The following is a 27,020-nucleotide window of genomic DNA, read 5'->3' as shown; positions in this document are numbered from 1 at the left end:
GTGCCTCCTAAGAAGAACAAGGCCCTGGGTTCACTCCCCAGCACCACCAAAAAAAAAAAAAAGTGTGTATCAGAAAAATACTTGCCTTGTGTATCTCACCTACATAATTATGTTGTCCATGGTAATAAATATATATTCTCTTCTCCAAATTCGTTCTATGAATTTCTTTCTTCAAATGCAGTTAACTAGTTCAGCAGACTAACTTCAATTTTATATTGCTTTAGTGGTAATGGTCTTATCTTATTTCTCTCTTTCAGCAGTAATCCTTCCAGGATTTTCCCATTAAGCATGGGTCATCAGGCAGGTCTCTCTGGGGAGGGGATATTTAAACTGAGAATTGAGCGAAGCTGGGCTTGACTGTGTATGCCCACAGACCCAGCTATTCAGGAAACTGAAGAGGGAGGATCACTTGAGCTCATGAATTGCAGGCCAGCCTGAGCAATGTAGAAATCCTTTTTCCAAAAACAGTAGTAGAATAACTAAAGGGATCCTAACTAGGCAAAGTAAAATACTCCCAAGAATGTAGGGCAGAGCATTCCTAAGCAAAGAACCAACAAGGCCAAAGGTCTTAGATAGAGAAAAAGGGTGCATTGGAAAAAGAAAAAGAAGTGTCCCGTGAAGTTGAGAAGATAAGAATTGGAACCAGGTGAGGGTGAATAGATAGGCAGATGCCAGATCATGAAGGTTTTGTCAGCCATAGTGAGGAGTTGAGGTTTTATTCCATGAGCAATATGAAGCCTTTGAAGCATTTTATTTTTAAAATTTTTTAAATATTATTTTAGTCATAGATGAACACGATACCTTTATTTTATTTATTGTAATGTGGTGCTGAGGATTGAACTCAGTGCCTCACATGTGCTTGATGAGCATTCTACCACTGAGCCACAACCCCAGCCCCTTTGAAGCATTTTAGATAGGGATAAGTTATCTGGTTTCTAAATAGTAATCTAAGGAATTAGTTGATAAAGTCTGTGTGAATGATCTGTTGCTGCTTAACAGATTACCCCCAAACCTTGTGGCAACTTTGAATAACAATTATTATCTTGCACAGTTTTGTGGGTTAGGAATCCATGAGCAGTCGAGCAGGTTGCTTCTGGCAGAGGGTGTTATAAGGTTGCAGTTGTCCAGAAACTTGACTGCTGAAGGGAGGGTGTTGTGGCTGCAGAGTCCCTTCCAGACTCCCTGCCTGAGACCATAGTTCTTTGATGGCTGTTGACTCAGTTCTTCATCATAGGATTGTTTAAATATTCCCATGGCATGGCAGGTTGGTTTTACATGCATCTCCCACCCCACAATAAAAAGTTCTAGGGGAAGCTAGTGTCTTCACAGTGTCTATGTGGATCAGGCCTGTTTGGTTCAGGATAGGACAATGTGAGAGCACAAATATTGGGAACTGGTGACCTTTTGAGCTATCTAAGAGACTGTCAAGCACAAAGTCAACTCCATTCTTCACTGAAAATAAATTAAAAACACTACATTGAGCCACACATGGTGGCACATGCCTGTAATCCCAGCTACTTGGGGAGACTGAAGCAGGAGCATCACAAGTAGCCTTAGCAACTAAGAAGACCTAAACATCTTGGCAAGACACTGTCTCAAAATAAGTTTTGTGTTTTTTTTCTTTTTTAATTGGCTGGGGATGTGGCTCAGTGATTAAGCTCCCCTGGGTTCACCCTATAGAATCCAACCCCCCCCAAAAAGGGCATCACATTGGCATTCATGAATATATTGATCTTAGTCCTATCTTCCCTAAAGGTCTAATGCTTTCATTTTTGAATATTTATTTACAAAATATGATGCTGTTAAACGTCAGTGCTATTCATTATGGAATATGTCAAGAGCTAAAGTTTATAAAATGTAAGAATACAGTTTTCCATAATTATAAGAAGTCAGTTGTAATAGAATCACCTGTACTCTCAGCTACTGGGGAGGCTGAGACAGGATGATCACAAATTCATAAGCCAGCCTGGACAACTGAAGTGAGCCCCTATCTTTTTTTTTTTTTTTTTTCCCATGCTGGGGATCAAACCCAGGGCCCTGTGCTGGCAAGGCAAGCACTCTACTGACTGAGCTATCTCCCCAGCCCTGAGGCCTTGTCCTTAAAAAAAAAAAACAAGGCTCCTGCTGACTGGAGGAAAGCAAACAGCCTGTTGTTGTAAACTGCCCAGGGAGACCTCCTGGCAGGGAACTGAGAGCAACCTGTAGTTGATCTAGAGAGCAATTCCTGGCCAGCAGCAAGAAAACAGGAGCCTCAGTCTTAGAAATGCAAGAAACTAAAGTTTTACAACAGCCAGAGAGGCTTAGGTAAGAGCCAAAGCCTGGGCACTTGGATTTCAGTTTGATGACTCTAGGCAGAGGACTCAGCAAACACATTAGACTTCTCACACTTGGAATGTAGGATAATATGTTTGGTTACTTAGGTTCCTAAATTTGTGTTAATTTGTTACACGGCAATGGAAAGCCAACATGAGTGGCATTAATTTTTAGGGAATGTTCATCTAGCCTTGGTCAGTGATAAAGAAACACTGTCACAGTGAGAACTGTGGCCCTGTTACTTAAAGATTGTCCAGAATGAAACACACAGATCCTGGTGGAAGAAAGGAGCTTTGATATTGTTGAGTTCTTGTCCTCTGGGAACTGAGAGCCCTCATGGAACTGAAAACCACTCTATCCTTATACCTATACTCATTTGTAAGAAAGCCCTTATAAGTTTAGTTTTCTGGGCCCCAGTGAGCCTTTGGCTTATTCAGGGCACCTAAGTATTCTAGATTTGAGATAGTGAAGGTATAGGAAGGGATTGGGTGGGATTAACAATAATTATAGTTAACAAAATAATAATAAATAAATAAAAAGGACTGGGACTGTAGCTCAGCATTAGAGCATCTGTGGGTTGAATCCCCAGTACTACCCTCCCCCTGCAAAAAAGTGTGTGTGTGTGTGTGTGTGTGTGTGTGTGTGAATGAACACTCATGAAACATCTACCCAAGTTAAAAATAGAAAATTGTTATATTCCCAAAAGCTCCGATCATAAATATCCTACTTTTGTGGAAATAATTTTCTTTTTTCTTTTTAATTTGTTCTTTTTAGTTATACATGACAGTGTATTTTGACACATTATACATACATGGAGTATAACTTGGCATTCTTGTGGTTGTACCGGATGTGGCTTTTCACTGGTCCTGTATTCATATGTGAACATAGGAAAGTTCTGTCTGATTCATTCTACTGTTTTTCCTATTCCCTCTTTCTTTTTCTTTTTAATAAATTATTTTTTTTCTGTTTAATTTTCTTGATCCCTTCCTCTTATGTTTCCTTATAGTTTTGTTTTGAGCCTTGCCTCTACATAGCACCTTGTTCCCAATATCTAGCACTCGTAGTTGACACATTCATCTAGTTGTATCTGTTAGTTATTTCTGGATCCATTACTTATTTGTTAGTAAGTAGCAATGAGTAGAAATATCTCTTGAAACAGCAACTCTTTTTCCCTATAATGAATAATTAACCCAAGGTATTCAGCTATATGGGATGGTTTGTGTGATTCCTCCTTAACACCTTTCAGACCTTCTCTAATGACACTAACAGCATTTCAGGATTTCTTTTTTTTAAGACAAAAATAAAATTTGAATCACATTTTTATAGAAACTTCTTGCAACCCTCTTTTTGGATTATTAAGTACAAAGTGTATCTGTTCAGCATTTTATGTAAATCAGGTATAGCTAAATTGCTTTCTTATTTTATCTTATGTGATATTCCTTTTTTCCTGGAATAAAAGGAACATTTCAGTATTATGTAGTAGTATATCTCTCACTTTTTTCATAAATACAAAAACAATCCAGAGTGAAGGAATGAAATAAAGTTCTGCGGCTGAGCAACTTAATGACTGAAAGTTTTAATGTCTTTTAATGACCATTTAATAATATAAACTTGGGGGCTGGAGTTGTGGCTTAGTGGTAGAATGCTTGCCTTGCATGTGTGAGGCACTGGTTTCAATTCTGTGCACCACATATAAATGGATGAATAAAGATTCATCAACAACTAAAAGAAAAATTAAAATTAAAAAAATAATAATATAAACTTGAGTTTGGGAAGTAGTTCCATGGTAGAACCCTTAGCTAGCATGCTCAATACTCTGGCTCTAATCCCCCCCCCCCCCAAAAAAATTGTCTTGATAACAATTATTGAAATTACATGTTTGTGAAAATGAAATCAGTTTCATAAATGGTATGGAAATATGGTAAATTTAACCAGACTTTATTATTTGCAAACTTTCCAAGTTATCTTATTTAAAATACCAAAGTTGTTCACTGCTAGTGACAAATAGTAAGTTTGGGTTGAATAAATGTATATCGAGGCTAAATAAGACTATGTTAGGAAACAAATATTTGCATTTGAATTAGTATCTTGAAATAGTATTACCACCTTCCAAGAGGAGAAAGTATTAAAGCTAAAAGTCTACTGAAGTTGTCTAACCGATGGTTGAACCTTAAGTTGAGGTTAAATGCAAAATAGAATGAAAAGATTAGGTCTCTCCATACTCTACATAGTCTTACCTATACTCTACATACTCTACCTATAACTACTGGATTGCATTTCTCTAAATATACTTTCATCTTGGAGAGTGTATGCATATTGTGTATATTTCATATTAAACATTAACCTCCAGTACAATTCTATTTCACATATATGTATACTTGGTTGTTGTGTTCAGACTTATATTTTTAGTTTATTTTTGTTTTGTTTTGTTTTTTGGTACTGGGGATTGAACACAGAGTGCTTTACTACTGAGTCGCATCCCCAAGTTATGGGGCGCAATTTAAGAACAGACCGATCACCACTAAGAAGTCTAAATTTGAGAGTCTTTATTAAGCCGGCCGACTGACTGTCTCACATAATGCCCCCAAAAAATGGCCATTGGGAGAACAGCCCCGATCACAGGGTTGTAGGGGTTCTTATACCAAAAATCACATCAATCATACGTATCTGTTGCTATGATTCGAAATTACAAACTAACATCATGAGATAATCAACAGAGGGGGAAGTGGGTCACCTAGGCACAAACTAAAGACTGGTTACTAACAACCACACAATTACCATTTACATGGTACATTTGTTAGGAGTAATAGGGATCAAAAGAGAGCAATTTATTATTACATAAGAATTGTCATTTTGTATCGTTAAACATATCACACTAAGTAACTGAAGATGGGTACAGAGGTGGGGTGTTCCCATAGGAGAAACTTATTTCCTACATAACATGGAGTCTCAGAGCAAAATGGAGTCTGTTTAGTCAGACACTTATAATCTGACCTATAGTCTGGCCTATAACATTCCATGGAGCCAGATCTGTCAGCTCATCACATCCGGCCCTTTATTTTTTTGGTTTTTTGTTTTGAAACAGGGTCTCATTAAGTTTCAGTCCCTCGCTGAATTGCTGAGGCTAGTCTTGAACTTGTAATCGTCCTGCCTCAGCCTCCTGAGTCTCTGGGTTTAACGGGCATGCACCACCCTAGCAGACTCCAATAGCAAATTCTGAGTAGTACAGCCTGGATTTGGAGCCAGCCTCACATTGTTTTGCCTTTTCTCTCCCCATTGTTTTATTCTTTTATTTGAAATGTGTCCTTGTCAGGTGGTCATGTGCACTCCCACATAATTATTAGACTTTGGCAGAAATTTTGACCCTTTTTCTCTGTTGTCACTTTGGGTCTTATCAGGGACTAGTTACTGTGTTATTCTGTACATTTTGTTGGAACAGGTGATGTAGTTTCTTGAGTGTCCCAGGCTCAAGTTAACTCCCTGTACTCCCCCACACCCCTCCAGCCCCAGGTGATGGCAGGAGTGGGAAGAATTCAAACCACAGGCAGCCTGGTTGGCTCCATTGCCTGTTCATTTCAGGGGCCCACCAGCTGCCTCTGAAGGACTACTGTATTAGGCAGGATGACCGGTGTGTTAATGGAAGTATGTGAATGGGTATTTTTTTTACTACTCTCCTCTGATGCCACCGGAGTTCTGAGTTGAGGTATGAACTAAACTGGAGAATTCAAAAGTCTTCAAATACATTGCTTGAATTTATACCTTTATACAGTCTCCCAACTTTTGTTCAAAGGTTCTTCGTAATATCTACTGTGGTTGTCTCGGAGGCTATTCTGTGGTGCTGCTTATTTCTGTGTTCAAATCAGGCACCTTCTTGTCCATTTCCATGGCAGCCTATGAAAAGGAAGCTGGCATTCTGGGTTACTTCCTTGGTACTTTTGGTATCTTCCTAGTGTGACGTAGCCATTTTATGTTTGGTGAGGCAGAGAGCAGGAAGTTGGTGGTAGCTGTGAGTGATATTACTAGTCTTAGAGTTTTCACTGTCCTTACCTGGTTTGAGTTTTGGTTTTGTTTTGATTATAAAGCACATTTTTCTTGATTTAAACCTATTACCTGCTAATGTGTCATTAGAATTACTTTTATGTTAATTTATTGTCTTATGTAGTTGTCTTGATTTTGGCAGTGCTGGGATCAAACCCAGGGCCTTCGACTTGCTGGGCAAGTGCTCTACCACTGAGCTGCATCCCCAGTCCAAAATATTAAGTATAACTTAATTTATAGCTCAGACAATCCATTTAGTTGAATTTCTTTTCTTTTCTTTTTTTTTTTTTTTTTTTTTTTTTTTTTTTGCAGTGCTGGAGATTGAACCTAGGGCCTTATGCTTGCAAGGCAAGCACTCTACCAACTGAGCTATATCCCCAGCCCTGAATTTTTAATTTGGTTAATTTTTTAAATTTCATTTATTTCTTTGGATTGGGGATTAAACCCAGCTACATCCCCAGCCTATTTATTTATTTATTTATTTATTTATTTATTGGTACTGGGGATGAAAACCAGGAGCTCTCTACCACTAAGTTATATTCTTAACCTTTGTTTTATTTTTATTTATTTATTTTTTGAGACAGAGTCTTGCCAAGTCAGTGAAGATCTCAATAACTTGCTGAGGCTGGTCTTCAATTTGAGATCCTCCTTCCTCAGCCTCCAAAGTCACTTGGGATTACAGGTGTGCACCTCCACACCTAGCTAATTTAATTAAAGTAAAAATAATGTTTCAAAACTCAGTAGTTGAATAAACTTCATACTTTATATGACTTTCAAACTTAAAAAGACATCTTACTTTTACCCTTTATCAGAAGCAATGTTAAGAAGTTTGGGGTATCCCAAACTTTCAATTACAGACGATGGTTTTTGTTGTTGTTGTTTGTTTGCTCTTTTTGTGGTACTGGAGATGGTAACCCAGGGCCTCAAGCCTGCTATGCAAGCACTTGTGATAAAATCTAATTTTTCTACTACATTCTAAATGTTGCAAAAGTTTGGTTAAATAAACATGGGATTGTTTTCAAGCAGAATATGATCAAAAACTTTTTGGTCCTCCTTGCATATTGAACTGAACTGTAGCCCAGTTCTTACAGATCGTTTGGATCCAGAATTTACTTAATGTAAAAAAAAAAGGCTGGGGCTGGGGTTGTGGCTCAGTGGTAGAACGCTTCCTTGCCTGCAATGTGTGAGGCACTGGGTTTGATTCTCAGTACCACATTAAAAAAAGAAAAATTAAATTAAAAAAAGATATTGTTTCCATCTACAGCTAAAAATGTTTCTTTTAAAAAAAGCTGAACAAAGATAGGCACGCTTTTTTTTTTTTTTTTGTAGTTGTTGATGGGCCTTTAATTTATTTATTTACATACGGTGCTGATGAGAATCAAACCCAATGCCTCACACATGCTAGGCAAGCTCTACCCCTGGGCTACAACCCCAGCCCTCACATTGTTTATTCATAATAATTCGAGTTGTTCAATCTTTTGAATGATATTAAGAATTTTAAAAAGTGAAACAAAATACGAATTGAATGTTGAAATCTGTTTTGTCCTTCTATACCTAGTCAGCAAAATATTACTATTTTGATTATTTGCATTTTAGTAAGTAAGTTTGGGTATGTTTATTAACTACTGTATTTCTCCCAAGAATCCATTCTTCAAAAGACTTCGTTGTTTAGGTTATCTTCTACTTTTGTAAACAAGACTTCCATTGTACAGTGCCATTGTCTAAATGTAAGTTTTCTTTATCCCTGAATACCTGACTTCATAGAGAAACTTAATTCTTTGAAGGCTCCTTTCATTTGTCTCCAAGGGGTTTAGTTTTACTGAAGTCTTTCCCTCCTTAATGATAAAAATAGTGGCTTCCCATATTTTATCAATATGCTTTTTATAGACAGCCAGTAATTAATCTGAAAATTTTTCATTGATTTTAAATTTCACTGCATTTCGTCCTACTGGTTCTGATAACATTATTCATTCACCCTGCAGAATAGCCCCTTGTTAGTCTGGCTCTATCCTATTGTTTTCTGTGTTTTAACGGAAACATTTTTATTTATTTATTTATTTTGAAATATGTGCAAGGGACTGGGGATGTGACTCAGTGGTAGAGTGCTTGCCTAGCATGTGTGAGGCACTGGGTTCAATTCTCGGCACCACATAAAAGTGGATAAATAAAGGTACTGTGTCCATCTGCAACTAAAAAATTTTTTTTAAAAAGTGCGGATGTTCAGAGCTCCAGTTTTAAAAAAAAAAAAAAATTTAGTTGTCAATGGACCTTTATTTTTATTTTATTTTTTTATAGGTAGTACGGAGAATCAAACCCAGTGCCTCACACATGCTAGGCAAGTGCTCTACTACTGAGCCACAACCCCAGCCCCAGGAAACATTTTTTAATTCAGAAAACAATTCCCTTTCATTTGTTTAAAAACTCTTTTTTTCTTGACTTGATACTCATTTACCGTTGCATATGAACCTTAGAAACAAACTGAATTGTAGACTCAGGATGGGGTGAAGGGCTCAAATGTTCTCTCTTATCTCAGCAGTGCTGGGGATCTAACCTAGAGCCAATCCCCTAATTCTAGAATGAATATCTTTTACTGTTTGGCCTTCCAATCTAGGACAACTATTATGTTCTCCCGGCTGTGCTTTCTTTTTATAATCTTCTCTTTATATTTTTATACTTACATTCTTATGTTTTTAACATCTTTCTGTTTTTTAAAAACTCTACTGAAATATAATTTACATGCATTTTACTTAAAATAACTTTTATTTCTATGTTTAATTCAGGCTTTAAATCAAACTTCTATTGGGTTATTGCTGATATACATTAAAGCCTATAATTCTTCAATATTTATAAGGAGCCAACTGTTTTATTCTCTATAAAAATTCAGTAGAGGGTTGGGGTTGTGGTTCAGTGGTAGAGCACTGGCCTAGCGCACGTGAGGCACTGGGTTGGATCCTCAGGACCACATATAAATAAATAAAGGTACTGACTCCATCTACAACTAATATATATATATATATATATATATATATATGTTAAATTTAAAAGTTGAACAGAGGCAGCTGGGAGTGCAGCTCAGTTGTAAAAAGCCCATGAAGTTGTAAAGTGTCCCTCAGTTTAATTCCTAGTATGAAAAAAAAATAAAATAGCCAGGCATGGTGGGTCACACCTATAATCCCAGAAGCTGAGGGAGGAAGATCCTGAGTTCAAAAACCAACCTCAGCAACTTAGCGAGACCCTAAGCAATTTAGCAATACCCTATCTCAAAATTAAATTTAGGGCTGGGAATATAGCTCAGTTTGTAGAGTGCTTGCCTCACATGCACAAGGCCCTGGGTTCAATCCCCAGCACCATAAAAAAATAATAAGTAAATAAAATAAAATTTAAAAAAGGTCTGGGGATGTGACTCAGTGACTAAATGCTCCTTGGTTCAATCCCTAATACCAAAAATGTAAAAAATTTAATCAAAAAAATAAAAAGGAATGTAAGAAATCTTTTGAGGGATGGAGTGGGGTGCTGGGGATTGAAACCATGTCTTTCATGCATGCTGGACATGCATTCTACCATGAGATATATCCTCAGCCCAGGAAATCTTCCTAGATAGGTTAACAAAAGGATCTGTTTCCTATTTCCACCTCTTCCGTAAAAGAGCTATCCCAAAGGCCACCAGTACTTTAACTGCCAAGGAAAATGTTTGGTTCTCATCAGCACCTTTCTTCAGCAATTCAAACTACTGGTTCTGCTTCTGTTTGGGGAAGCTCATTCTTTACTTGGCTTTTTAAATACAGCTTTCACCATCTCTCATCAGCTTTCAGTTAGTCTCTTATAAGCCTTCTTTTGTGAGGTTATCCATGGCCACGTCTTAAGTACTGATCATTGTACAAGTTACTGCCATGTCCTGCTATTTGCTTTTGAGAATGACCTTGAGAGGCAGCAGGGAGGAAAGTAAGAATATTTTTCAGAGGTGAAGGTCCAGGAAAGGTTTGAGGTAAGGGTTGAGCCTAAGTTTTGTGGGTTTTGTTTTATTTTGTTTTGTTTTGTTGTTTGGTATTGGGGATTAAACCCAAGGGCACTTGACCACTGAGCTACATCTTCATCCCTTTTTGTTTTATATTTTAAGAGAAGGGCTCAGGACTGGGGGTGTGGCTCAGTGTGTTATGTTTGAGGCTGTGGACCACACACACAAAAGAGACAGGACTTTGCTAAGTTTCTTGAGACCTCACTCTGTTACTGGGACTGACATCAAATTTGCTATCCTCCGCCTCAGTCTACTGCTACTGCATTTCTGGGATTACAGAAGTGAGCCACCATGCACAGCTTGAGCTACATCTTGGAAATAGAGCAAGCATTATCTTTATGTCAGAGATCCAGAATTAGAACCATCTCTCTATATAATAATTTTGCGAAGAGAGTTTTGTAATGACAGAAGGCATTTTCTGTCAACACGTGGGTAGAAATTTTCTTTAACTTTGTCTCATGATGCCTGTTCCCAAAATTCTTAGCATAACATTTGTACTATCTTTTGTATCATAGTTAACTCTATTTCCATCCTGGAAAGGGGCTTTCTTTTCCCATCAAGAAGTCTGTCCCTGCTTTGCACCCTTATTCATGCAAACCCCTTGTGATTTCTTATATTTGCTGCTAACAGTATTACACTAGGAAAATGCTTTACAGACATTTTCTCCTTTTGTAGAAATGATACATTACTATGTTTAGCATGCTATACAAACCTTAATATATACTGATTATTGTCCCACAGTTTGGGTATTTTAGAACATATTAAAATATACACAGCCATGTGCAGTGTTTTAGGATTGTATTCCCAGCAACTTGGGAGGCTGAGACAGAAAGATCACAAATTTGAAGCCAGCCTCAGTAATTTAGCTAGACCCTTTTGCAAAATATGAAACTAAAAAGGATTGCCTATGTGACTCAGTTCTAAAACAACCCTCGTTCCATACCCGAAAGAATTTTTTTTTTCATTTACAGATAAAAATAAATACAATTGATCCTTTATATCTCTGGGTCCTCCAACCACAAATTCAGCCAACTGTGAATCAAAAATTCTTGGGCTGGCTATAGATGTAGCTCAGTGGTAAAGCATTTGCCTCTTGTACAGGAAGGCTCAGATTTTAATTCTTTGAATTACAATTTCAGTTCTCTGATATCACACCACAAAGCTATAGTAATCATTCCTGTGTGGAGGGCAGGGATAGGGTTTGTACATTTTCTTTATATGTGTGTGTGGTATTGGGGATTAAATCCAGGTTCTTGGGCATGCTTGAATTTTAAAGGGTTCTGTAATATAATATCTTCACAGAATAAAAGATTTTTCTAGGTCAGGCATCATTGTGCACACCTGTAATCCCAGGGACTAGAAGATTAAGGAAGGAGGATCATAAATTTCAGGGCAGCCAGGGCAAGTGACTGAGTCTCAAAATAAAAAGACTGGGGATGTAGCTTAGTGGTAGAAAAAAAAGACTTCTACAAAGATATTTAGTCTTCAATTTTCAGCTCAAAATAAGTTTCTTCTCTCCTTCTACTTGTCAGCAATATTTCAAAATCTTGAAAAAGAAGGGTGACATCGAAAGAATCACATGTCCCAATTTCAAAATGCATCACAAAGCTATCATAATCAAGACATATAGGTCAATGGAACAGAACTGACAGTTTATTATAAATCTTCACATTTATGGTCACTTCATTTTTCAAAAAATATGCTAAGTAGGACTGGGGTGGTGGCTCAGTAGTGAGTGCTTGCTGGGTTCACTTCTCAGCACCACATATAAATAAATGAATAAAATAAAGGTCTATCAACATTCAAAAATTATTTTACAAAAAATATTCCAAGACAAGAATCAGTGGGAAAGAATAATCTTTTCAATAAATGTTGCTGTTGCTGGGGTCCACCATATAATTTTTTCTTAGATAATATAATGTCAAAAGTACAAGTGTCCGGGCATGGTGGCACAAACCTGTAATCCCAGCAGCTTGGGAGGCTCAGGCAGAAGCATTGAAAATTCAAAGCCAGCCTCAGCAACTTAGTGAGGCCCTATGCAACTCAGTGCAACACTATCTCTAAATAAAATATGAAATAAGGACTGGGGATGTGGCCCAGTCGTTAGGTCCCTCTGCATTCAATCCCTGGTACCAAAACAAACCAATTTAAACATAAATTGGGGTTCATTAAAACTGAAATATTGGGGCTGAGGAGATAGCTCAGTCGGTAGACTGCTTGCCTTGTAAGCATAAGGCCCTGGGTTCGATCCCCAGCACCAAAAAAAAAAAAAAAAAAAAATATATATATATATATATATATATATATTTGTGCTACAAAGTACTTTGAAACAGGGAAGAGACAGCTAACAGAATGGGAGAAAAATAATTTTAAGTCATACATTTTTTTCTCCATTGCAGAACTGGTGATCAAACCCAGGACTTCATGTATGCTAGTACACAAGTGCTCTACTACTGAGCTTCATTACCAATCCTTTTTATTTTTTAAATTTATTTTTAGTATGAGACTGCACTAACTAAGTTGCACAGGTTGGCCTTGAATTGGTAATGGTCCTGCCTCAGCCTCTCAAATAATTGGAATTATAGAAATGTGCAAAGTCACCTGGCTGAAAATATAAAATGACAGAATCCAAAAACTAAGAGCAATACATTTGAATAACCCCCTTTCTCTTTGAGGAGCTGCTGGGGTTGAACTCCAAGGCACCTGACCACTGAACTTTATCCCCATTCCCTTCCCTCCCTTTTTTTGGTAACAGGAATTGAATTTAGGGGCGCTTAACCCCTGAGCTACATCTCCAGCACTTTTTATGTTTCATTCCAAAACAAGGTCTTGCTAAATTGCCTAAAGCCTTACTAAGTTCCTATGGCACTGGCCTTGAGCCTGCAATTCTCCTACCTAGGCCTCCCAAATTGCTGGGATTACATGTGTGTTCCACCGCTCAAAGCTGAATGTCCATTTTCTAAGACAGACAGATATACAGATAGCCAATAAACACAAGAAATGGGGCTGGGGAGATAGCTCAGTCGGTAGAGTGCTTGCCTCGTAAGCACAAGGCTCTGGGTTCTATCCCCAGCACCACACACCAAAAAAAAAAAAAAAAAAAAAAAAAAAAAAAAATGATGCTCAACATCATTAGTGATCACAGAAATACAAATCAAAGTCACAAACAGATACCATTTCATCCTACAATAGCTATAACTGAAAGTACAACCAAGTGTTGAGATGGAAACATCGCAACATGAAATGCCATTCATTGGTAGGGATATTTCCTTCAGTTTGTAAAATAGTCTGGCACATCCTTTGTACACTAAACACAATTGCCACTTGATCACCCCATATATACCTCTGCCCGTAGGTATATACCCAAAAATAATATGACGTGCCTTTTTTTTTTTTTTTTTTTTTTTTTTAAACAAGAAGGTATTATTTATTTGGGTCTTAAGCCTCATCCCTGAACTTAAATGGGATGGGATAAAGAATGAGGAACGAGGTCGGAGAAGACAGAAAATAGCCCTGTTCGGCCTGTGCCACCCAGTCCGGCTGCAACCACTGTTTATAGTTATAGGTGTTTGCTCAGTAGAAATAAAAACAGGAATTACAGGGGGAAAAAAAAAAAAAAGAAAGAAAGAAAGAAAATAGCCCTGTTCAAGCTCACCACCTAACCAAGATCTTAGGATTCCTGAGGGAATCTGGGGTGAGTCTGAGCTGCAGGAAGGGAGCATTCCTGCGAGGTTGTAAGCTCTGAGCAGGAGGAAGAGGTGTCGTGGACTAAGGGAGAGGCACCATAGCTACTTTTGCTCACATCTTCAACTTTCCTCTCCCATCTACATGTTCATCTCACCATTCCTGATCCAGCCAGCCTGAGTACTGGTCCAGGACTGATCCTCCCTACAATCCACCTGTCTACTATCCTCCAGAGTTTAGCTCCTCCTCCAGCCACGCCCACATTCACTCATCCCTCCTCTTCACCCAAGAGGCACTATGCTGGGAAACCTGGCCTCATCACTCAGGTAACTTAAAGCTCAACGGTGTGTGATGGACCAGGTCCCTTGGAGCCCCAAATCCAAGGACCCTAGGGCTTTTCTTCCCCTGAAGGGGATTGCACAGAGGAACAAGAAAGAGGGTGGGAATTGTATAACCAGTCTAGAGGTTTATAGCCCTCCAAAAAAAAAAAAAAAAAATACCCTACAAATAAGTCTCAGAACACCTAGCAAACAAGGACCCAAACCAATTCCAGCCCCACTCATTTCGTTTTCTGGATAATGATAAAACCATCTTCTTCCTTAATATTCTGAGGGTTTGAATCAGAGGGTTCAGGCTGGGGGCAGATCCCATCCGTAATGGCCCCATCCCCATCATTTGTAGCTATCATCTCCATCTCCCACACTGTCTGCATCATCTTCATCCCCAGCTGTCTCTCTGGCTGCCTTAAGTGCAGTGGCTTTGCTATGTCCTTTTTTTTTTTTTTTTTTTTTTGGTTGTACTGGGGATTGAACTCACGGCCTTGTGCTTACAAGGCAAGCACTCTACCTACTGAGCTATATCCCCAGTCCCCTGCTATGCAATTTCTTTGGGTGATGTGGGAGGCCATCTCCCTCAGCAGCCCTGTCACCCTTCTGGAAGTGGTGGAACATGGTCTGCAGCTGCTGGCTCGCCTGGGGCAGACTCCCATCCTGCACAACTGTATCAAACTTATTGGTCATCAGCTCCCCAAGGAAGCGTTCCACATCATCCAACTCCAAGGCAGCATTGAGAATGAAGTAATCCTCCACTGCACCCCACAGGCAGTCGGCCTTCTCTTGGCTATGCACACCCTGAATTCCTTCTCTAAGCGACCTGTAAAGCAGGCCATGCCGCCAGCCCTGAAGAGAGACGTGCTTCTCAAAAACATGAATGCGAATATTCTGAATAGCATAAAAAACAAGCTAAAAAATGGAAAAAATTAAACCGGCCATCAGCCATTTAATGGATCAATATAATGTGGCATATCCATGCAATGGAATATTATTAAACAATATAGGTGAATATACTAGATAAATGGCATAAAGTAGAAGGATTTTATGCTGAGTGAAAGAAACTGGACCCAAGAAGGCCCCATATTATATTTGAATGCCATTTAACAAATATCTAGATTAGGTGAAATTTATAGATACAGATAGTAATTGGTGATTGAAAAGGGCTGTGAAAAATGGGAGCATTATTTAATGTGTATACTTCTAAGATGGGGTCACAGGCATAAGCCCCTATATGTACCTTAACATGTTGAATTTTATAATATGCAAATTACATCTCAGTAAAATTGGTATCTAAGGAAAACTCTAACCAGGCACCTCGGTGTCTTCCCATCATCCCAGGTATTCAAGAAGCAGGCGCAGGGCAATAACAGGTTCCAGGCCAGGTTTAGCTATTTAGGGAGACACTGTCTCATTTGAAGAAAGGGCTAGGGGTATAGCTCAGTGGTAAAGAGTCCTGGATTTAATCCTGCATAAATAAATAAATAAATTTTAAGAAATTGGGCTTTTTATATTGTCAATAGACCTTCATTTAATTAATTTATTTATATGTATATTTATTTGTATATGGTGCTGAGAACTGAACCCAGTGCCTCACACATGCTAGGCAAGCACTCCACCACTGAGCCACAACCCCAGGCCCAGTGTAGGTGGTTTTTAAATATCAACACTTCAACATGAACATACCCCCAGACACTTGTGAGTAGCTATTACTTTGTAACATGATGGATCAAGCTTGAACAATTTATAAATTGATACATTCTACCAGTTTGAAAATAGTGTGAATTTTTTTTTAAAGAATTTAACCTTTATTGCTTATTTGTTTTTTATGTGGTGCCAAGGATAATCCCAGTACCTCACCTGTGCTAGGCCAGCTCTCTAACACTGTGCTACTACCCCAGTCCAATAATATGATTAAATTTTTTTTTATATTTTTAGTTGTAGATAGATGATATCTTTATTTATTTTTATGCAGTGCTGAGTATTGAACCCAGTGCTTCCCCCGTGCTAGGCAAGCTCTCTACATTGTGCTACAAACCCCAGCCCAATAATGTGATTTTGTTGTTGTTATTGTTGTTGTGGGGTTTTTTTTTGGGGGGGTGAGGTAATCTGTGATTAAACCCAGGGACACTGAACCACTAAGCCATGTCCCCTGCCCTTTTTATATTTTATTTAGAGACATGGTCTCGCCAAGTTGCTAAGTGCCTCACTAATCTGCTGAGGCTGGCTTTGAACTCAAGATTCTCCTGCCTCAGCCTCCCAAGTTGCTAGATTACAGGCTTGCACCACCATGCTTGGTCATAATGTGATTCTTGACAAAACTTTTTTTTTGTTGTTTTATACTGAGTGTTGAACCCAGGGGCACTTTACCACTGAGCCACATCCCCAATCCTTTTATATCTTATTTAGAGACAATATATGGCTAAGTTGCTTAGGGCCTTCCTAAGTTGCTGAGGCTGAATTTGAACTTGTGATCTTCCTGCCTTTGCCTCCTGAGTTGCTGGGAGTACACGCATGTGCCATCATGGTGGGTGACCAAAGGTTTTAGTGAGAGTTTCTGTGTCATTAGAAGTGTAAATTGTAGGATTTGCAATATTTATAAAATGTAACCACACTGGGTTTTTGTGGTTTTTAAACATTCACTCAACAAATATTTGATGTGGGCCTTCCATGAAATGAATTCTGTGCTCAGGAGCCATATTTCCATTGGTGGAGCAAACAAACATAAAATAGTAGTTAACATTTATTTGATCCTAACTATGATACTTTAGAACGGTTAACTGATGTGCCAGAATGTCCTGAACTAATAATAATCACCTTTTTCTTTTTCATTTAGGTTAAAGTAAACCTATTATTTCACTATAACTTACTTAAAGAAGACTGCGTAAATCTTAAGCTCACAGAATTTTTACAAAGTAAACACACTTTTGTTGTCAGTATGTAATATTATTGCACCTCAGAAGCATTCTTGTCCCCTCCTGTCCCTAGCTACCTACCAAAAATAACCACTCTCCTTCCCTTCTGACATTTTTTATTAATCTTACCTAATTTCAAATTTAATATCCAAAGACATCTTTTTTTGCCTCTGACTCAGCACTGTAATTGTGAGATTAATCCATTTTGTCTGTAATTATAAATCATATTCATTGCTAAGTAGTGTTCTTTTTTTTATGAATAGTTAAAATTTATTGGGACATCTACTAGTGATGACATTTCAATTATTTCCAGTTTGGGGTAATTATGAATAGTGCTACTGACTTTGGGAAATAGAGAATTGCGGTTGTGTCTAGTATATAACTGCATGTGGAGTTCTTACGTTGTAGATAGATGCACATGTTCAGCTTTGGTTGATACTAATAGTTTTCCACAAGTCGTTATCCTTTCTTACCTTTTCATACACAGTATACATGAGTGTTTTTCCACAGTTTTAGCAGTACTTAATATTTTGTTTCTTGTAGCAGTTCTATTAGGTATGTAGTGCCTCTTCTTTACCAGCACCACACACACGCACACCTTTTTTTTTTTTTTTTTTTTTTTCTTGGTACCTAGGATTTTACCCAGGGGCACTTAACCACGCAGCCACATCCCCAGCCCTTTTTCATATTTTATTTGGAGACAGGGTCTCATTAAGTTGCTGAGGCTGGCTTTGAATTTGGGATTCTCCTGCCTCATCTCTAGAGCTATTGAAATTATAGGTGTGCTCCCCCACACGCCCCCAACTCCCTCCCACACACACCCTGCATTTTTATTGGAGTAAAAAGCAATGTAAAATTGGCATTCTACTTTTTTTCCCCCCTGTTGACTGTGCTGGGGATCAAACTGTCCTGAGGCATGCTAGCGAAGCATTCTTATAACCTAGCTATATTCTCAGTTCCATCCTAACCATTTTAAGTGTCGGCGTCAGTAGAGTTAAGTATATCCTGTGATGTGAAACTGATCTATAGAACTTTTTCATCATGTAAATTTGAATCTATTCCTATTAAATAGCAATCACTCTATTTTCCCCTAGCTTCTGGTTCTTTCTGCTTTATGAACTTGACTATTTTAGATACCTGATATAAATAGATTCTTGCTGTATTTGTCTTTTTGTGACTGGCTTATTTCATTTAGTATAATAGCTTTTGTTTATTTCAATATTTTTATATATCTCAGATAGCTTAGATTTACTACTCCAGCAGCTTATTGAACCCAGACCCATATTTTGTGACTTGCCTCCTAAACATTATACTTAATTTTCTATAGTTCACTGAATAAAATTTGAAACATCTAGGAAAGACCCAAATATCATCAATATCTCATAATATATAGCATCATTGCTAGACTGGGGATTGGGGTAGCAAAATGTTAGAGCACTTACTTAGTATGTGTGATGCCCCAGAATCAGTTCCCAGCCTTGCAAAAAGCAATCCTCTTTCCTGGGTTTAATCACTGCCCTCGGGTATCTGAGGCCGGACAATCGTTTGAAACCAGTCAAGACAACATATCCAGACTCCATCTTGCTGGACACAATGGTGCATTCCTATAATCCCACTGAGTCACAATCCCAGCCCTTTTTACTTTTTATTTTGAAACAGAGTTTCACTAAATTGCGTAGGGCTTTGCTAATTTGTTGAGGTTGTCTTTGAGCTTGGAATCCTCCTTCCTCAGTCTCCCGAGTAGCTCCGCTTACCAGCAGTGAGCTACCTTGTCAGGCTATTCTGACATTTCTATAGACTTTTTTTTTCCTAATAAACTGAACCAGTAAGTAATGTTTCAAATCCTTGTAAAATCTGTTTAGCATTCTAGGATCAGAATTCTGTGTAGGATAAATTGGCCAATATTCAAAATTAATTATATTTTGCATTTACCAAGTCAGCTGTAGAATATTAGTCTTAACAATTAAAAGAGCTGTGATACAGCTTTGTGATATCATGAGGAAATCATAGAAATTGCAGAGACATTGGTTTACTTGGTGTCCTATGTAGTAACATGAGGCACCAAAGCAATCTATACCTTCCTCACATTTCAGTGCAAATTTACTTATTTATTTTTTTATTTTTTGGTATGGGGAATTGAACCCAGGGGCTTTTAACCTCTGAGCCACATCCTCACCCCTTTATATGTTTTTATTTTGAGACAGGATCTCGCTAAATTGCTGAGGCTGGCATTAAACTCCCAATCCTCTTGCCTCACCTCATAAGTACCTGGGATTATAGATGCAGTACCACACCTGGCTCCAGGTTTATTTTTAATGTTGGGATTCCTGGTTTCATTCCATGTAGCTATGTTTGTGGAAGAGCAGAGCAGTTATTTAAATTTCCCTCAGTGCTCGGTTTTCTCATCTGCCAACTGTAACAATGAGGAACTAAAACAAAGAATCTTGTGCTACTTTCACAAAGAATAGCCAACCACATACCACATATTTCTGTTCTACCTCGTTTTCTATGTTCTTATAGGCTGGGATCCTTATAAGTTGTGTGGAGGCAACCAGTGAGACAACAGTGTACCTCACTGGCTTCTATAATTTCCAACCCTTGAGATAATAGTTATTTCTTAAAGAAATAAGCTAAAATATAACCATACAGAACTTAGAGAGAAATGTCCATTTCATTCAAATGTAGGATACCTGTTTTCCATAGATGAATGCATTCTGCTTTTGCAGGTTATAAGAAGAAGCAGTGAGGAAGAAAAAGTTCTTTGTTTGGTCCGGGAGCGTACAGGCCACCACTGTCACACAGCTGTGATGGTGGTGCTCATCATGATATGGGACGCCATACGTCTTCCATTTGCTGACAGATTGTACAAGGAGATTATTGAGAATCTACAGTCATACAATGGTCATCCGACAGACCGAAGATGTACCCTCAATGAAAAGTAATCAAATCTGTTTTGTTCTGATTTGACATTCAGATCCCTATTATATAATGGTAAATTGTTAATTAACTACCAACTAAGTATATTTTGGGGGAAAGTAATATTTTAGGTGTTCTGTATTACCTAACTATTATCAACAGTAAATATTTTGTTAGAGAAGTTAGTCTCATTGTTTGGCTATTTTAGAATATTCTCCAAATATTGGGGTGGGGGGGAACAGTGCTATTGATCAAACCTATTAAACATGCATTCTAACAGTGAGATATACATTCAGCCCCTCAAAAATCTTATACTACTTCCCTCATTGATACCTGACCCCACACACTCCCGGTTCTGGAGGAAAGGTATTTGTTTGTTTGCTTGTTTATTGGTGCTAGGAATGGAACCCAAGAATGCTTCATTTTTAATTATGACATAGATCTTGCTAAATTGCTTAGGGCCTTGATAAATTGCTGAGGCTGGCCTTAAACTTGTGATCCTCCTTCCTCAGCCTCCCAGGTTTTGAGGATTACAGGTGTGCACAGGAAAGGAGTTATAGCAGAAAGAAAGGTCCTTCAAAAGACTTCGTATCATTTTGCATTTATTCTATCCAAACTAATAGAATATCTGCTTTACTCCACTCTAGCTGTTGATTATGTTTCAAATTTGAATTTTTGTCTATTGATGTTATCAGCATAATTTTGATTGATTGCATTTTTATTATGAAGGAGTATTTTTTTTTTTAAGTGGTCAGGAGTTGATGCCATTCCATTATTTGTTTTGAGAAGAATTTGCCCTTCACATAGCTGTTGCTATCTTGTGTAGTCTGATCTTAACTCAAGCAACCCTCCTACCACAACATCCTGAGTGCTGGAACTATAGGTGGGCACCCTATAGTTATTTTTTTAAAGTACATATATATATCTGGTAACTATTCCAGGTCCTTTTCTCTTTGGGATTGTTATTCTTTTTTTTTTTCTATTTTTATATATCAGTGCTATTTCACCTTTGCCTGGTTTATAATTTGCAAATTATTTTCCCAGATTGTTTTTCTTGATATTTTTTCTATACCATCTTTTGCCAAAGTTTCCTGTCTGGATTTTAAGTGGTATTTGGGGATGTTTTTTTCCTGTCACAGTGTACAGAGTGATTCACACATGTTTTCTTAGTACCTGTTTAAAATGTAAAGTTGTTTTTGTTTTTATTTTTTTGCTTCTTATTTTGCAGTGCTGGGAATCAAACCTAGGGTCTCCATGCTTCCACTGGGCTGCATCCCTAGCCCTATGTTATATTTTAGTATTTGAAAGAAAACACTTACATTCTTGCTCATCTGTGAGATTTTTTTTTTTTATTTTTGCTTTTGCTTCCAAATAAGTTCTATAATGAGTTTGCATAGTTTTAATAATTTAATGATATAACTAGCATTTTCATAATATAGTCTTATTCAATAACATGATTTTTCCATTCATTCAATGTAGTACCCCTTAAAAATGTTTTAAACTTTTCCACTCTCTCTCCTTAAAATAAATGTCATTATACAAAATGTAAATGAAAATTTACATCATTCTCTTCCCAATCCTCTCGTAAGATTAAAGTTAATTATTTTATTATGTGAATATACAATACTTCTTGTGAAATTATTTCTTTAAGGGTTATACATATATATATATGTATAACCTTATCTTATTTAGTCTTCTGAAGACTAAATAAACATTATTTTATAATGTTTAATGTAGGTCATTTTAAGGGAAATTCATACAGATAATATGTAAGAATGTTTCAATATACTCTTATATCCCCTTACCTAGATTCCACATTACATTTCCTTTTATACACATATAGGCCTACATTTATACACACTTAGGCCTAGCATTAATGTTGATTTGACATTTTTTTCTTTCATTTGAAAGCTATCTGAAGATTGTATGCCTCTCCAAGTATTTCAACGTGAAGTTTTATTAAATACCGTATTCTCTTCATATTCAAATGCCTATTTCCTGAAGGGGTGCATTATAATCATTTCCCTCTACCTAGAATTCAATGAGTTTTGTCACTTTGTTGTTTAGTTTTCTATGTGCTTTTGTTTCAGTCTTTGTCGTTTAGAGCATTGAAATGATTGAAGGGAAGAGGTTAATTTTGTCGACTCTTGGTGAAATTTTTCTTTTTCTGATAGTTCCCTCCCGATTCACATCAGTGTTGACATATTGACAGTTATATTATATACCACATTCAACATTATAAGCTATCTGAAGTCAGTTTGTTCATTTTTGGTGAGGTTAACTGATGAAGCTCTGTCCCATTTCATGTGTGTTTGACTTTGAAATAATCATTGATAGTAAGTTAAGCTGTTTTTCTCTCTTCCCTAAGTGTTTTTTTTTTTTGTTTGTTTGTTTGTTTGTTTTTTTTGGTGACTTGCATAAATTACTTTTGTATTTGTTTGGGACCTTTAATTTTCTTCTGCAATTTCAAATTTAATTAACCCTTTGATCCAAATTTGCAACTCATTTTTTTCTTTATCAGTTATTGTACTATTATTCTACCTCAACTCCCTCTAAAATATATCTTCTATAGGGAGTTGCCATGTTTCTGAGTCCTGTTTTGGTTTTTTTTTTGTTTGTTTGTTTTTTTGGTTTTTTTTCCCCCTTCAAAGTTTTTTGTTGTTGTTACCAGGAACTGAACCAGGGCTGCTCAAACACTGAGCCACATTCCCAGCCTTTTTTAATGTTTTATGTTGAGACAGGTCTCACTGAGTTGCTTAGGGTCTTGCTAAGTTGTCGAGGCTGGCTTTGAACTTGGATCTTCCTGCCTCAGCCTCCGGAGTGTCTGAGAGTATGGGTGTGTTCCACCATGTCCGGCCCTGTTTGTTTTTTTTTTTTTTTTTTTTTTTATTACATAAGTCCTACATATATTCTACTTGATGTTTTAAGCATTATGCAAATGTAGAACCCCTGGAAGAGTGTACACTATTTCCTTGTTTTCATATTTTTTTAACAATATATGTATTCTACCATTTATCATATTTATGATGCAGTCTCGTTTAGGACTTCAGAAATACCCCTAAATGGCTGCATGCAGTGGCACATATATAAAATTATAGACTCGGAAGCCAGAGGCAATTTAGGGAGACTGTCTCAAAATAAAATGGGCTGGGGATGTGGCTAAGTGTCTCTGAGATCAATTCTCAGTGTAAAAAGGGAAATGGGGGGTGGCTTTATAGTCTTAAATATTTTACTTAGAAGTTTAGTTTTAAGGACTGGGATTGTGGCTCAGTGGTAGACCACTTGCCTAGCATGTGTGAGGTACTGGGTTCGATCCTCAACACCACATAAAAATACATAAATAAAATAAAGGTATTGGGCCTATCTACAACTACAAATTTTTTAAAAGAGTTTAATTTTAAAATTGACAAATTTGGACTGGGAATATAGCTCAGTTGGTAGAGCGCTTGCCTTTCATGCACAAGGCCCTGTGTTCAATCCCCAGCACCACACACACACACACACACACACACACACACACAGGCAAAAAAAAAAATCTATAAATTTGATAATCAATTCATTATCCATTTATACTTTTATAGTTACGATTCTCAAGTGTTCTGTCTCAGAACACTTAAAATATTAAAACATTAGCAAAGACCAATACTCAATGGAATTACAAGTAACAAGTTACTTGTAATATCAACATAGTTTTTTCTAAAGATCGTATTATCCTGCCTTGTCTTTCAACTCACTTGCAATTACCCTCTTGCAGCCGTACCTGTACATGTCAAGGAATCGATCCAGAAACTTGTGGAGCTTCATTCTCTTTTGGCTGTTCATGGAGCATGTATTTCAACGGATGTAAATTTGGTAGAAGCCCAAGCCCTAGAAGATTTAGAATTGATCCCAGCTCTCCCAGACATGTAAGTGTCCTCTTCTGTTTTATATTGCAAGTGTGTGTATAAATGTATTCCTTTAGCATTTTTGAAACAGATACACACACACACACACACACACACACACATATTTTAAAAAGTAGCAATGAAATCAGGTGTGGTAGCTCATGCCTATAATCCTAGCTACTTGGTGGGACTTTCAGGTCACCTTCTCCTAATTTGTAAGATCTTGTCTCAAAAGTTAAATTTAGAAAAGGTAGTTCCATGGTAGAGTACCTCTGGGTTCAATTGCCAGGACCACCAAGAAAGTACATCAATAAATAAAAAGTAGTAATGAAATACTAAGTATGTTTAAGTAAATAATTAAAAGTACCAATTAACCGCCTATAGTGGCACATGCCTATAATTCTGGCAATTTGGGAGGCTGAGACAGGAGGACTGTGAGTTCAAAGCCAGCCTCCGCAATTTAGTGAGGCACTTTGCAACTCAGCGAGACCCAATCTGTAAATAAAATACAGAAAAGGGCTGGGGATATGGCTCATTGTTTAAGTACCCTTGGGTTCAATCCCCAATACCAAAAAAAAAGTTCTAAATAAATTAGGTAAAATTTTAAGTATCAAGCCATATGTAACTTATCCTTGGCTCCTTCATTCTCCTCCCCAACCTCCATGAAAACTATTGATAAATGAACCTAGAATTTTATATTCACAGTAGAAAAAAGCCATTTACCATTTGCCAACATTTCAAAGACTCAGAAAGTTTAACTACCCACAGAACTTCTATGACAGAATTACTAAAGGACGTAATCCAAGAAGAAGACATAAGAAACCGGAACGAATCTGTCCGGCACACAAGGCCATGGTGAGCAAAGAAATGAGTTAAACTTACTGTTAAGTTTAAACAAGTTGAGTGCTTTTTTTAAATTAAAAGATGCACCTATAATTCCAAATTCTTATCAACTTGGTGGAGGTGGGAAATGGGTGGGGTGTGGCTCAATTGGACTAAGTATGGTAATTTTTTTGTGTGTTGTGTAAAGAGGACTTACATATTAATTAACTTAAACATTGGTGTTTTCCCAATGTTCAGCATTGACCAAAAGTAAAAAACAATATACCTTACAAATCATTATCCATACACTTTTATGCAAATAGAAAATTGCAATGTGGTAAAAACAAAAATATTAAAACATTAGCAAAGACCAATACTTAATGGAATTACAAGTTACTTGTAATATCAACATCGTTTTTTCTAAAGATCGTCTCTATGTATCACAGTATTTTTAGTGAATTTCATTTCTTTATAAAATTCTGGATTTTGTCCACTAAATCGATTTCTTCTCCCATCAACAATTCTCCACAGCTTGAAAAACAATGCTCTAAATTTTATGAAAAACATATTTAAGAAAAAGATGTTTTAAAAATTTTTAATGAATAGAAATAAGATTTATATTGTTTTATTCGTTGTGGCACACACACACAAAAATCTTAAAGAAAACAATTTCTTCAAAACTTTGAAAAAGAGGTTTTTAAAAAGTCACTAGTATGCAGTTCACAGTAGTAACACACCTATAATCCCTGAGATATTGAGCCTGAGGCTGTTTGGAAAGCTCACCACCAGCCTGGGCAATTTAGTGAGAACCTATTGCAATGAAGAATAATTAAAAAGGGCTGAGTGTGTGTAGTTGAACATGCCTTTAATCCCAGCAACTCAGCAGAATGAGGCAGCATCCCTCAGAAACTTCCCAAGACTGCCTCAAATTATAAAAGGTGTATGTTGGGGTTGGGGTGAACTGGAGATGTAGCTTAGTGATAAAGTGCCCTTGGGTTGTTTTTTTAAAGGGCACGGGGTACTGTAGATATAGCTAAGAGATAGCACATCCCTAGGTTCAGTCCCCAGTCCAACCACCCTGAAAAAGTGTCAAGAAAATCAATAAAAGGAGTTAGAAAATCATAAGCATACCAAGCTGCAAGTGTGTGAGTGCATACCTGTAAACCCAGAAGCTCCTGAATTTAAGGCAGGAGGATCACAAGATTGAGGCCAACTTTGTGAACACTTCAAGGCCCAGTCTGAAAATTTAAAAAGGGCTGGTATTGTAGCCTAGAGGTAGAACCCCCTGGGGTGCAAAAGTCAGAATTACTAAATAACAATCCCTTTAAATCCCATTATAATCAAATGATCTAAGATTTCAAGCAACTTTGGTAAAGCAAAGACTCAATAGAACTGTCATTTGAACATAATATTTCCCATCTAGAAAATATAAAATGATAAACCTGCACATTGTTATGACTTATTAAAACTTAATAGCATTACTAGATAGTAGGCTATCTTGTTAAATATCAATAACTTTCGTACTATCAGTAAATCATCAGAAAATGTAAACTTTTTGATAAAGTCCCTTTCACATTAACAGCAAAAATCTGTAACCTATCTCAGAAAAGTCTAGTATAAGGCTTTTTTTAGCATTAGATAGAAAACTATAAAATTTTACTGAAGGACATAGGAAATACCTGAAAATGGATAGGCACTATGCTCATAGATCACAACATCCTATAATTTGATGTCCATCCTCCCTTAACATTAACTAGTTTTTTATTTCTAAATATTATGTAAGTGGCGCTGGGTTTGTGGCTCAGTGACAGAGCAGTTGCCTAGCATGTGTGAGGCACTGGGTTCGATTCTCAGCACCACATAGAAAAATAAATAAATAAAATGAACTTATCATGTCCAACTACAACTAAAAATATTTTCAAAATAAATAAATAAATATTATGTAAGTACCTTAGTATATAAATATATTATTATCTATGATGAATTTTCATACTATAACAATTATAGTGCTATGTAATTAATGTGACATCCTTTTTGCTTTTGGTTATTTTAAATAATGAATAATATTTATATAGTGCTTACAATACAGGAAGAAGCATGGCTC

General features: G+C 37.1%; 1 protein-coding gene and 1 pseudogene across 7 annotated transcripts in view; one reads left to right on the top strand and one right to left on the bottom strand.

The window, feature by feature from the left end:
- TET1 (tet methylcytosine dioxygenase 1) overlaps positions 1-27,020 on the top strand; it is a 134,495-nt gene that overhangs the window by 85,529 nt on the left and 21,946 nt on the right. For 4 of the 6 annotated variants that reach the window (XM_079135727.1, XM_079135728.1, XM_079135732.1 and 1 more), the window contains 3 exons: positions 20,021-20,232; positions 23,965-24,115; positions 24,863-24,949. In XM_079135727.1, the coding sequence (XP_078991853.1) occupies positions 20,021-20,232; positions 23,965-24,115; positions 24,863-24,949 (450 nt within the window). The remainder of the gene's footprint in view (positions 1-20,020; positions 20,233-23,964; positions 24,116-24,862; positions 24,950-27,020) is intronic. The other 2 variants (XM_079135730.1, XM_079135729.1) reach the window with 1 other exon arrangement.
- Positions 13,526-17,714, bottom strand: LOC306660220 (pre-rRNA-processing protein TSR2 homolog; annotated as a pseudogene). The gene is made up of 3 exons: positions 17,696-17,714; positions 14,881-15,228; positions 13,526-14,812 (listed from the first exon to the last, which is right to left on the bottom strand). The product of its transcript is annotated as a pre-rRNA-processing protein TSR2 homolog (transcript).

The sequence above is a fragment of the Sciurus vulgaris genome (genome assembly GCF_902686455.1).
Source record: "Sciurus vulgaris genome assembly, chromosome: 4".
In the NCBI taxonomy this organism is placed as follows: Eukaryota; Metazoa; Chordata; class Mammalia; order Rodentia; family Sciuridae; genus Sciurus; species Sciurus vulgaris.
This window is presented reverse-complemented; position numbering and strand designations above follow the sequence as displayed.